Source organism: Myotis yumanensis, unplaced genomic scaffold (assembly GCF_028538775.1).
Source record: "Myotis yumanensis isolate MYYU_CA2020_CCGP unplaced genomic scaffold, mMyoYum1.0.hap1 SCAF_7, whole genome shotgun sequence".
Lineage (NCBI taxonomy): Eukaryota > Metazoa > Chordata > Mammalia > Chiroptera > Vespertilionidae > Myotis > Myotis yumanensis.
In genome coordinates this window covers 67,577,780-67,589,837 of record NW_027223758.1, presented here as the reverse complement: position 1 = coordinate 67,589,837, position 12,058 = coordinate 67,577,780, and the positions used below count along the sequence as shown (strand labels likewise).

At 54.3% G+C, this 12,058-nt stretch overlaps 1 protein-coding gene across 2 annotated transcripts in view; it reads right to left on the bottom strand.

Annotated features, from left to right (window-relative positions):
- Positions 1 to 12,058, bottom strand: part of SULF2 (sulfatase 2) — a 96,484-nt gene that overhangs the window by 18,680 nt on the left and 65,746 nt on the right. For both annotated transcript variants that reach the window (XM_070420777.1, XM_070420778.1), the window contains exons 4-6: positions 9,642 to 9,793; positions 6,441 to 6,610; positions 489 to 639 (exon numbers count right to left, since the gene is read on the bottom strand). In XM_070420777.1, coding sequence (XP_070276878.1) covers positions 489 to 639; positions 6,441 to 6,610; positions 9,642 to 9,793 — 473 coding nt within the window. The remainder of the gene's footprint in view (positions 1 to 488; positions 640 to 6,440; positions 6,611 to 9,641; positions 9,794 to 12,058) is intronic.

Below are 12,058 nucleotides of genomic sequence, written 5' to 3'. Positions count from 1 at the left end.
CCTCATGCCAGTCACAGGAGAGCAAATACTGTGTGAACCCATTCATGTGAAATGTCTGGAAGCGGCAAATCCAGATACAGAGCGGACTGCAGCTGCCAGGGATGAAGGGTGAGGGGTGCTAGAGGGGGTGGCTAAGGGCGGCGGGGTTTCTTTCTGGGCCGATGAAAATGTCCTCAGGTTGACTGTGGTCCTGACCACACAAGTTTGCAAATACGTTAAAACCACCGACCTGCAGGCTTTAACGGGGTGAGTCGTATGGTATGTGAACTGAACCTCAATAAAGCTGTTAAGAAAATGGCAATGGCCCCACATGCCACATGCTGAACAGAACAGAGCCAGGGCAGAAAGGACGTTCTCAGCCGCTCTCCCCGGCCTGGGGCGGTGCCTGGGTTCTGCCTCGTTTCCCATTTCTCTCCAGAGGGTGACCCTCGGGACGGTGCAGGGCAGGGAGGGTCAGCAGGGAGGGGGTGCGGGGGGTGGCGGCCTACCGTCTCCATGGAGTCGTCCACGGACATGAGGGTCTGCAGGCGCTTCCGCTGGAGCATGTTGGTGAATTCCATGTGGATGGGCTTCATGGGCCCCGTGTAACGCATGATCCAGTGCTTGTCGGGGTTGGGCGCGTAGTTGTAGCTTGGCGTGCTGGCGGGCAGACACACACGCAGTGGTCAGGCGGGGACTGGAGGGGGGGTGCTGGGCCGGCCCCCAACCCACCCAGGCCATGAGCGAGCGCCCGCCCTGAGCTGTCTGCATCCCAGCACGGAACACCCCCGCATCTGGGGGAAGTGGACGCTGGTGTCAGGGACTCTGCTAAATGTTAGGTCGGCCTTTCTCCTCTGTGGGGCGCCACGGGGGAAGACCTCAGGAGGCGTAGCATCAAACAGTGTGGAGCCACAGACTCAGAAGTCCCTCCCATGCCGCCGTCAGCGCACCCGGACATCAAGGCCAAGGGTCTCTGGTGTCCATCCTCCTTGAACACCCGTCTGGAATCTGCCCTTTTCCCTTTTCAAAGCAGGAGAGAGGCTCTGTGCGGAGCCTCCAGCAGGCACAGCACCCAATTCTAATCCACCAGGACGGCATTCACTTTCCAGTTACCGTGGGTAGACGGCAAGCGACAGCTATCACGGTTAAGGCAACGACCGAATTTCCTTTTGCAATAGATTTTGGTTCAAAAGAGGGAAGCTGATTACAAAATTAGGTAAATAACAGCCATGCCCGCGTGGCCAGCGCTGTGAGGATGGTGCCTGACGTGTGCATTTGGGACAACCACACTCTGTGACTCGGTGTCACCGCTATTCCTCCCTGTGGTCAGCTCTCCCATTTACAAGAGGAACGGAGGGTCAGAGGAGTCTGGGTCCTGCTGGTGGACGGGGTGGTGGGATCAGCTTCCCTTTTTTGAGGATGAGGAGGCCCAGGGAGGGGACTACCTGGCCAGAGGCAGAGCTCCAGGAGCGGGTCAGGTGGGCCAACGAGCTGTTATCAGAAACCCTACCTACCAACCCCCCCACCACCCACCCCTCCCGCCACCGCCTTCCCGCTGCCTCCTGCCCTGAGCCTGACTGTGGAAACTCAAGAAATTCCCACTGGGAGAACATATTTGCCAATGTTATCACCGATAAGGGTTTAATCTCCAACATTTACAGGGAACTCACACAACGTAACAAAAAGAAGATAAGCAACCCAATCAAAAAATGGGCAACGGACCTAGACACTTTTCGAAAGAGACATACAGAAGGCCGAGAGACATATAAAAACATGCTCAAAATCACTAATCATCCGAGAGATGCAAATCAAAATGACAATGAGGTACCATCTCACACCTGTCAGAATGGCTATCATCAACAAATCAACAAACGACAAGTGCTGGAGAGGGTGTGAGAAAAAGGAACCCTCGTGCACTGCTGGTGGGAATGCAGACTGGTGCAGCCACTATGGAAGACAGTATGGAGTTTCCTCAAAAAACTAAAAATGAAACTCCCATTTGACCTAGGGATCCCACTTCTAGGAATATATCCCAAGAAACCAGAAACACCAATCAGAAAAGATATATGCACCCCTATGTTCATAGCAGCACAATTTACCATAGCTAAGATCTGGAAACAGCCTAAGTGCCCATCAGCAGATGAGTGGATTAGAAAACTGTGGTACATCTACACGATGGAATACTACGCTGCTATAAAAAAGAAGGAATTCTTACCATTTGCAACAGCATGGATGGAACTGGAGAGCATTATGCTAAGTGAAATAAGCCAGTTGGAGAAAGATAAATATCACATGATCTCACTCATTTGTGGAATATAGAGAACAACATAGACTGATGAACAAAAAACAGATCCAGAGACAGAGAAGCATCGATCTGACCATCAAACCTCAGAGGGAAGGTAGGGGAGGGTGGGGGTAACGGGGGGAGATCAACCAAAGGACTTATATGCTAGCATATAAGCCCAACCAATAGACACAGACACCAGGGGGGTGAGGGCATGAGTGGGGGGTGGGGTGGGGGGCAATGGGGGGATAAGGATACATGTAATAACTTAATCAATAAAGAAAAAACAAGGAAATATACATACTATTCAAACTTTAAAATATCATATATTTATCAAGCACATACTTAAGAGATAGATGATAGATGGCTTCTTTGAAACAAATTTATGTGCAAAGATTCAAAATAAAAAATTAGAAGCGATTCAAAATATTAAAAAAAGAAAAGAAATTCCCATTGGGGATTAGGCAGCACAGACACCCGGGCCTATTCAGTCCAGGGTCTCAGAAGTTTGATTCCAGTAACATATTACTCTGTCCCAGACCAAGAGACCCGCCCCCCTCCCCCGCCCCCTCCCCAGGATCTGCGCTACTGAAAACCCCACCCACACATGGGTGTTCCCTTGAACGGAGGGACCCCAGCCTCGCCACGTAAATAAGTGCTCTATTTAAACCCCACACAGTGGTGTCCCTTGAACTGAAGGCACTCAGTCCTTCCCGATCATGCCCCTCCCCAGGCAGAGCTGCACACAAAGGTTGAGTTTCCAGGGCTCAAGACAAAGGCCTTTCAAAATGGCAATTAAGGGGCAAAGGGTTGCTGGGGGGTAGAGCGGGGAGGCAAACAGGTCTGAGCTCCCTTCCCTGCAGACCACACCACCATTGATGGGTGGATGGATGGACAGCCTCCTGAACATCAGGATGAGCTGGGGCAGAAGGAGCAGCTGCGGCCGGTGGCCTGACAGTTGTGGAGATGGTTGCTATGCAGAGAGGGTGAGTCACAGCCTCCAGATTCCTGCTGGACTTCGCTTTCAGCCCTGGCTGGTCTCCTGCCGCTAAATCCAACCCGGCCCAAGGCCCCTTTGATGAGGAGCTCGGCTGCGCTCCTGCGGGCTGGCCCAGGGCCTGACCTGCGTGTAGAACATTCCCAGCAACAAGCTCCCTCCACCCCTCCAAGGAGCTGGAGGGGGCGGCCGGCTGCACAGAGCAGCTCAGAGCTGCTGGGCGTGTGGGAAACCAATCCCCGCAGGCCCCTGGGCACATTCCAGGAGGCGATTCTGAGCACTCGCCCCCCTCGCTCTGAATCTATTAGGTCGCTGTCTGTCCTGGAGACCGGGAGGGGCGTTTGTCAAGAGTCTGTGGAGGCTGAGCCCAAAGCCCTTTCTCTGAAGCAGAGGCTGCAGGGCCTGGGCCGCCGGGCGGAAGAGGCCAGGCTTCCTCAGAGCCCAGCAGCCTGCGGCAGGGAGCTGCCACCCTCACCTCCTCGGGAATCCCAGGAATGCCTGTGTGTGCACAGCAGGCCTCGGGGAGGAGCCCCCTCTGCTGGGGGCGGTGGGAGGGTGACTGCCCTGCAGCCTTGCACCCCAAGGCTGGGAGCCGGCCTGGCTTCCCTGCGTTAGACAAGGAGGCCCCTGAACCCACAACCAGAGGCCACGCTGGAAACACAGCTCGGGGGCTGGTGTCTGTGTGCGTGTTTCTGTGTGTACATGCCTGTATGGTGGTGTGTCTGTCTTTGTGTGTCGTGTGTATCTGTATCCCTGTGCAGATCTTTAAGTGTGTGTCTCTGTGTCTATATCTGTATGCGTCTATGTTTGTATCTGTGTTTGTGTGTACAGGTTTGTGCGTGCACTTGTGTAACTGTGTGTGTCTGTGTATGTGTGTATGTGTCTGATGTGTGTATCTGTGTTTGTGTGTCTGATCTGTGTGTATCCGTGTTTGTGTGTCTGATCTGTGTGTATCTGTGTTTGTGTATCTGATCTGTGTGTATTTGTGTTTGTGTATGTGTGTATCTGTGTATGTGTCTGATCTGTGTGTATCTGTGTATGTGTATGTGTCTGATCTGTCTGTATCTGTGTATGTGTGTCTGATCTGTATCTGTGTATGTGCCTGATCTGTGTGTATCCGTGTTTGTGTGTCTGATCTGTGTGTATCTGTGTTTGTGTATCTGATCTGTGTGTATTTGTGTTTGTGTATGTGTGTATCTGTGTCTGTGTCTGATGTGTGTATCTGTGTATGTGTATTTGTGTTTGTGTATGTGTGTATCTGTGTTTGTGTATGTGTCTGATCTGTGTGTATCTGTGTATGTGTGTCTGATCTGTATCTGTGTATGAGTCTGATGTGTGTATCTGGGTTTGTGTATGTGCCTGATCTGTGTGTATCTGTGTTTGTGTATGTGTCTGATGTGTGTATCTGTGTTTGTGTTGTGTCCGTGTGTGCATATGTTTGGACCGTTGCGTGTGTGCTTGGGAGGGAAGGGGGGCGACATGGCGGCAAGAGCATTTCTCAGCCGCAGGCCTGGCCCAGGCCCAGGCCCAGGCCCCATGGGGAGTCTGCCGGCCTCCGGAGGAAGATCTGGAACTCCGACCCAACCTGCAGGGCTCTGTCCCCCACCCCCAGACCGTCACACTGAACATCCAGCTGCAGAACTTTCTGGTTTTGTTTTAGAAATGATTATACCCCAGAGATAAGCGAGCCTTCCAAACACACCCCTAATGAGGCGAGGGGGTTCTCTGGGTAAGTCATAGCAGGCGCTGCTCGTGTTCAATTTCTGTGATTTTCATTTCAAAGGGAAGATAAATGAGCAGGCAAGTCAAACAATCTCCTGAAGCACCAGGGCTGCTGGCGGGGGGGGGGGGGGGGTGTTCTGCCAGCACCTTTTAAAGGAGAAGCCACAGAAGCAGTGGGCCCTCCCACCCCACGGCTTCTCCCTTAGGTGGGACTGAGCTGGCCACAGGCCCCTCCTGCCAAGGGGAGTGTGAGTGGGGTGGGTGGAGTGTGCTGGGGGGCAGTGCTGCCCTCTGGGGGTGCGGGCAGCTCATCCCGACAAATCTTCCTCCCCAGAGCCCAGGGGACAGAGGTTCCCACACTCCTGACCCCACCTGGGTGCTGCCGGAAAGCAGTTACAGAGGGGCTGAGGGGAGCCACGCATTCGGAGTGCAGGGAACGTGAAACACCAACGTGCCCCGTCCGTGCGCCCAATGTCACAGCGAGGGCTGCCGAGTGTCTCCGCTAAGCGGGAGGTGGCCCGAGGCGGAGAAGAGCAGAACCTTCCGGGAGGATCTGCTGTCCAGCTGGAGGGAGGAGGACGGGAGGGTGAGCGAGAGGTGGGAGGTGGGAGTGGGGGCAGGATGTGAGTCCTGGCGCTGCCACTGACCAGCTGGGCCGCCGGAGGGAAGTGACCTCACCTCTCGGTGCCCCTGGCTCCTGGCCTGCAAGATGGGATCCCACCCGTGACTGAGGCACAGCCTCCGAGAGAGCCCTCCACGCCCCTTCCTGAGCGCGTCTGTGTGACCGACAGCCCGTGACAGAGTGACGGTGTCACAACCTGAGACTCGATTATAAGAGACGACGAAGGCCCCTCAGCCTCCCACCACCTCCCCATCCACCTCTCTCCATCGCGGTCACTTCTCCGGAGGAAGCCCTGCTGCTCTGCCGTGAGAGGGGGTCGAGGAGCCGCCATGGGGGTGACCAGGCAGCCTCAGGAGCTGCAGCCCCCTCATCACCTCCCCCAAGGCCACTCCCCGTCACCTGACTCCCAGACTCTAAGCTCACACACCATGGCTGGGTCTCAGGGGAATTCATTAACTAACATATCAAGGCTCCTTGTGAGTCTGCAGTGACGCGGCGCGTGTAAAGGGCTCAGCATCGAGCCTGCCGTGTGGCCGATGCTCAGGAAAGGCGGCGGAGATACTGGAGTCCGATGACGCCATGGACCCTTCCCAAAAGGAAGTTGTGAACCGGACAGGATTACAAAGGAAACCCGTCCTCCTGAAGCGCAGGTCTAGCCACAGACCCGCCTGTGGGAGGATGTGGGGCCCAAGTTGACATCCTGCCCTTTGATGTGAGTCCCCCTTTCCCCGCAGAGAGCGGTGTCCGGGCCCGTGAGCCCCGTCTGTCACTGCCGTCAGTGACGGCGGCCCTCCCACCTCCCTTCCCGCCAGGGCCCCGCGGCAGGTGCTGCTCACATGTGCTGGGAGGCATTGGGGAAGAGGCGTGAGTACTGGGGGGCCGAGTCCTCGGGGCCGTGGGGGGCTGCGTGGCTGATGACCATCAGGACGGGCCTGTGCGGGTACATCTTCTTGGACGTGCGGAAGAAGCTCACGCTGTCGTTGGTGATGAGGTCTGTCAGGTAATCCTGGGGGGCGTGGGAGACACGGGAGAACGCGTGAGGAGCCCCACATGCGTACTGAGCACCCGCTGTGCGCCAGGCTCCGCTGGGCATCGGGACACAGCGGCGCCAAACTGGTCGGTCCCTCCCTGTGGGGCTGACCGTCTAGGGAGCAGACAGGTAATACGTCAGCAAAAACGGGGAAAGTCAAATGGTGCTGTGCTCAATGGAGAGAAGATTAGGGAAGACGGGCGAGGGACTGCCATTTGTCATTCACGCGGGACAGGCATTAAAACATAACAGCTTATTCCGCGAGTGCCGTGCTGTGCCAGGAGCCGCTCTGTTTCCGTGGGTCCGCTTGTTGAATTCTTATACATCCACAGGAAGTGTGTGTGATGCAAGCCCTGTTTTCCAGAACAGGAAGTGAAAGCACAGAGAGGTTATGTGACTCAACGTCACACAACGGGGGAAATGCTGCCACCAGGCCGCCCTGGCCTGAGTCTTTCCCCAGCATTTCTGCAGGACCTGGGGGTAGGAGCAGATGAGCAAGTAAACAAAACACCAAGACAGTGACAGGGAGTGACAGATGTGCCAATGAGTCACCGGGGGCTGGGGTGGAGGGGCACGTGTTAGCTGGGGCAGTCCAGGAGGGCCTCTCTGAGGAGGTGACATCTGAGCTGAGACCTGAGTGATGAGGAGCCAGGCCTGGGAAGATCCATATCATCGGGGTTCACCTTCGCTGCTGGAATCCTTAGGGGAGCTTTACTGATGCCTGAGTCCACTCCCAGAGTTTCTGGTTCAATTGTTCAGCCCGGACATCAGACTTTTTAAAAGCTTCCCGGGGGGTTCCAATGTGCAGCCAGGACTGAGAACCTGATCTAGGGAAGAGTTCCAGGCAGAGGGAACAGCCAGTGCGAGGGCTCAGAGGCAGGAATGAGCTTGCCTCGTGTGTGAGAACAGAAAGAGGATGGGCAGGTGCAACGCAGGGATGCGCCAGGGAGCAGCTCCGAGGCATGCGCAGCGAGACCCGCTTAGATGGCAGGATAGAAGAGCTGGAGGCACAGTGACAGGCAGGGACGTGGGGGGTGGGGTGGGGGGCCTTCCAAGCTCAGCCAAGGAGGCGAGATGCGTCTGAACTCTTCCTGAACTTGGCCAATCCTTAGCTGCTGATCTCTCTGGCAGGTAATGAGTTCTTGAAATGTGCCCACTGCTTCCTAGGAAGCAGCTCTGTCCAAATTGGTCACTTTCAAAAAAGGGACACTATTTTAGAGGGAAGGAACCTGACTAAATGGCATCAACCGTACCCTGAGCTGTACTGTGTGATACACGCACACCACGGGGGTCCGCAGGCACCTGCCTCAGGGACACACGCACTGCACCTGTGCACAAGGCCAGCCACTGAGATGGTGTCGAAAGAGCAGTGACCAGCAACGGGAAGAAGACCAATGGCGCACACTGTGGTCCTACTGTGCGGGCTGCGCAGACATTAAAGGGCAGCCGACCTGTAGTCGCTGAGGTGGAAAGTTGTCCAGACACACTGTTAGGAGAAAGTGTCAAACCCAGAGCGGTGGGAGAAGCCAAACCCTGACCTTCACAGGCACCAAGGAAGGACCCTGAAGGGCAGTCCTCCAAGCGCTAACAGGGACTGTGAGAAACGAGCGAGGGGGGGAAGACACTGGCTACTTGAGGTGCTTTTCCTTGAATCCTTTTTATGATTAATCTTAGGAGCACAAAAGGGTTGTATAAGGGGCCTGCAGAAGCTATTACATCAAAATAATGTTACGTCAATCAAAGGAGTGCTGGTCTAGTCGTGGAACATGACCTAAAGGTGTTAGAAAAGCTCTGCAATGACAAAGGTAACTAACAGTGGATCTAAAAATGGTGCAAAGCTCGTGGGTGAAAGGAGAGGTCGGACCCCAACAGGAAACCAACAGTCAGTGCCCCGAGGATGGATCCAGAGACGCAGTGAGATCCCGGGGCCACCAGCTTGGCTTGCTGCCTCCGGCCAGTGGGGTGGGTGGGAGAAGGGCTGAGGATCTTCTTAATAAACCCACCATCACTGTTCGATTCTGGAGCTACATGCCTGAGCCAGAGCCAATGAGGTGCAATGAGACTGCTGGGAGTCCTGGGAGGGAGACTCCCACGCTTGCAGCTGGGCCGGAGGCCGAGAGGACGGCCGTATTGCTACTAGGAGGGGAGAGAGTCCATCTGTGAATGGGGTCGAAGGGAAGAAAAGAACTTAGAGGGGAGAGAAACCACTGCCTGAAGATGTTTGAGCCCCTGGCCCCAGCTCCGTCCAATGCTATTACTGCTGGATCAGTTCAATATGTTTCCTCGTCAACTGAGCCAGTCCGAGTTGCCTTTCTGGTCACAAACAACTGAAAGAGGACAGTCTGATTCAAGAAAGGGTAAATCCTGCAGTTTAGGGCAATCCAGGAAGACTTCCTGGAAGAGAAGGTAGATAAGACTTGGATAAATTTAGGGCAGGAAAGCACTAGCAAAGATTTTCAGGTGGTTGTAATAACAGGCCAGCTACGTATGGTTGAAATGGCTCATACTGGGGATGACAAAATAGGAGACATGGCTATTGTGTTTGTGTATATGCACTTGCGCGCACACACACACACACACACACACTCACACACACACACACGTGTTTCTAGACTGTGGTGTGGCTCACCCTTGGCTACCCAGCACCTGGCACAGAGCTTGGCACTGAGAAGGCTCTCAATAAATAGTTGTTGAGGGAACAAATGAATAATGTAATCAAATTCAACTAGTCCACTCACCTTCTATGATTGTTGTGAAGATTAGATACACAAAGCACCCCGCACAGCTCCTGGGCCATACAGGTACACACTGTTAAGGATGCAAGGGCGTGCCCATTTCCCAGATCTGGGAACTGAGGCTCTTAGGAGCAGGCAGCATAACCAAGGGCACATAACACATGTCAAGAGTGGGCTCTGAAGCCAAGTCCCCTGACTGCAGGGGTGACTCACTGCACAGTCCTGGGGGGCGGGCGGAACAGGGCAGGGGCTGCAGGGGCTGCAGAGCTTACCTTGGAGTAGTCAAAGCCGTGCTTCTCCTTCATCCCGTTCCGACAGAGCGTGTAGTTATAAAAGCGGGAGTTTTTAAGGAGGCCGACCCACTCCTTCCAGCCCGGTGGCACGTAGGAACCGTTGTACTCATTCAGGTACTTCCCGAAGAAAGCTGGAGGGGAGGAGGGACAGGAGGCCAGGTGAGAGAGCAGTGAGCAAAGCCTCGCCGAGGCACCGCCCACCCTCCCTGCGCCCAAGGCCTGAAAATAGCCCCATCCTCGGAGCCTGGGGCCCTGAGGGAGCAAGCGATGTCTGTGCCCTTCTGAATGTTTTTATGTGCATAAAACAGAATATGTAGGATTACAGAGAAAGTCAATTATTCTGAAATATAGTTACCAACATATTAAAATATTTTACCACAGAATCAAAGGTGTCTTTAAAAATGATTTTTAATGAAGGCAGTAAAAGCAAGACACTGTCGAGAGTGATAATTTCAGAGTAGCGATGCATGGACATCTTTAGCGTAGCTAAGGGTAAGAAATGGACAAGACCAAGTGTTGGCGGGGATGCGGAGCAACGGGAACGTGCACGTACTGCTGGCAGGCGTGTAAACTGGTCCCACCGCTGAGAAAGACGGTTTGTAGAGCTGGCTAGCCTTGGACCTATTTATACCTCCTGCAGTTCAAATCCTGGATATTTACTCAACAGAACTGCATCCATTCCCGATCACCGGAAGTCGCCAGCAGGACAGGCGCCCGGCCGCAGCCGTCACCGTGGCCCTCAGAAGGAAGCCCGAGTCCTCCAGCCCAGCCTTGATCAGAATCATCCAAGTGCCATTTCGGCTTCCGTTTGCTGACTCCTTAGTTTTATTCTCAATGGCTCAGAATTTCCACAAGGAAGAAGGTGAAATTTAATAAGACCCCTCACAGATCCCTGTCACTGTCTATTCACGGTGGTGATGTAAAAGTTTGCCTTTGAAATAAAGGAAGTAAAATGAATAAAACAGTTGAGAGAAAAGTATTTAAACAACAGAGTCTGTGTGCCCAGACCTGGTAAAAGTCAATATATCCACTTAACAACGATTTATTAAACACCCATGGTATGCCGGGAGCTGTCCTGGGCACCGGAAACACAGCAGTGAACGAGCCCAGCAGGAACCCTGCCCTCACAGGGCTGACGTCTGAGTAGAGGGCTGTGACAAATAAGGATGGTGTTGTTGGTGATAACAGTGATGAGACAACAGCCTGGCTGGTGTGGCTCAGTGGTTGAGCGTCAACCTATGATTCAGGAAGTCATGGTGCAAGTCCCCGTCAGGGCACATGCCCGGATTGCGGGCTCCGTCTCCAGTGCAGGGCGTGCGGGAGGCAGCTGGTCCATGATTCTCTCTCATCACTGATGTTTCTATCTCTCGCTTCCTCTCCCTTCCTCTCCAAAGTCAATGATAACATGTCAAAAAGGAAACAAAGGATGATGACGTGACAAAGTGGCAGAGGCAGAGATGGCCCCCCGGGGCACCACTGGGCCAGGTGGTCAGGGGAGGCCTCTGTGAGGGATGATGGGAGTGAGTCAGAGCGAATACAGGAATACAAGAACTGCTTCCGGCAGCGGGAATAGCAAGTGCAAAGGTCCTGAGGCAGGAGGAAGCTGGGGGCATGTGAAGAATCCCAGGAGGCCAGCGAGGGAGGGAGGAGATGAGGTTACAGGGTGGCGGGACCCAGTGGGGCCGGGGTCTGGACTCCACAAGGAGGAGAAGCAACGGGAAGCGTGATGGGGATACTTAAGCGGAGCACACGTCCTCTGAAACATTACACGCCGGACTTCGCCTTCTGTGTCCATCTTCCTGGGAACAGGGCCACAGCTTTTGACGTATTCCGAAAGGAACGCAGGGCACGAGAACTTAAGCAGCACTGAACCTCACTGTTCTGAACGCAGCCCTGGAGAAAGGGGCCGAGTTCTCCCCCCAGGACTCCCACATCCCTGGCGTGGGATCGACTGGTTTGTTCCTGAAGATGTGGGCCAAGGTCTTCCTGATAAGTGTGCAGTGTGGAATGCTAACAAGCTTAACTTCTTGGCCCGGCTGGTGAGATAGCGATTTCTTGGGGGTGGGAAGCGGGGTGCCTGCGGAGGCCCAGCCCTGCCTGTTATTGTCCAGTGCCATGGGTGTCAACGTGTCCGGAGCCCCTTCCTCTGCTAGAATCTCCTCTTTCACATCTCTCCCTCCTCCCCAACCCTCAACCCTGAAAAAACCCAGAAAGAGTGTATTATCCAGGCTCCACACGGCCCTGGAAAACAGGGCTTCAGTCAAAAGCTTTTAGTGCCAAATTAGATTTTGTTCTCATTTGATTAGATTTCCCCAAGGCAGTTTTTAAAATGGTTATTCTGGCACCAGATGAGGTGGGACACGCAAATCAGTGTGGGCCCAGGGCTGCGGGCGGGG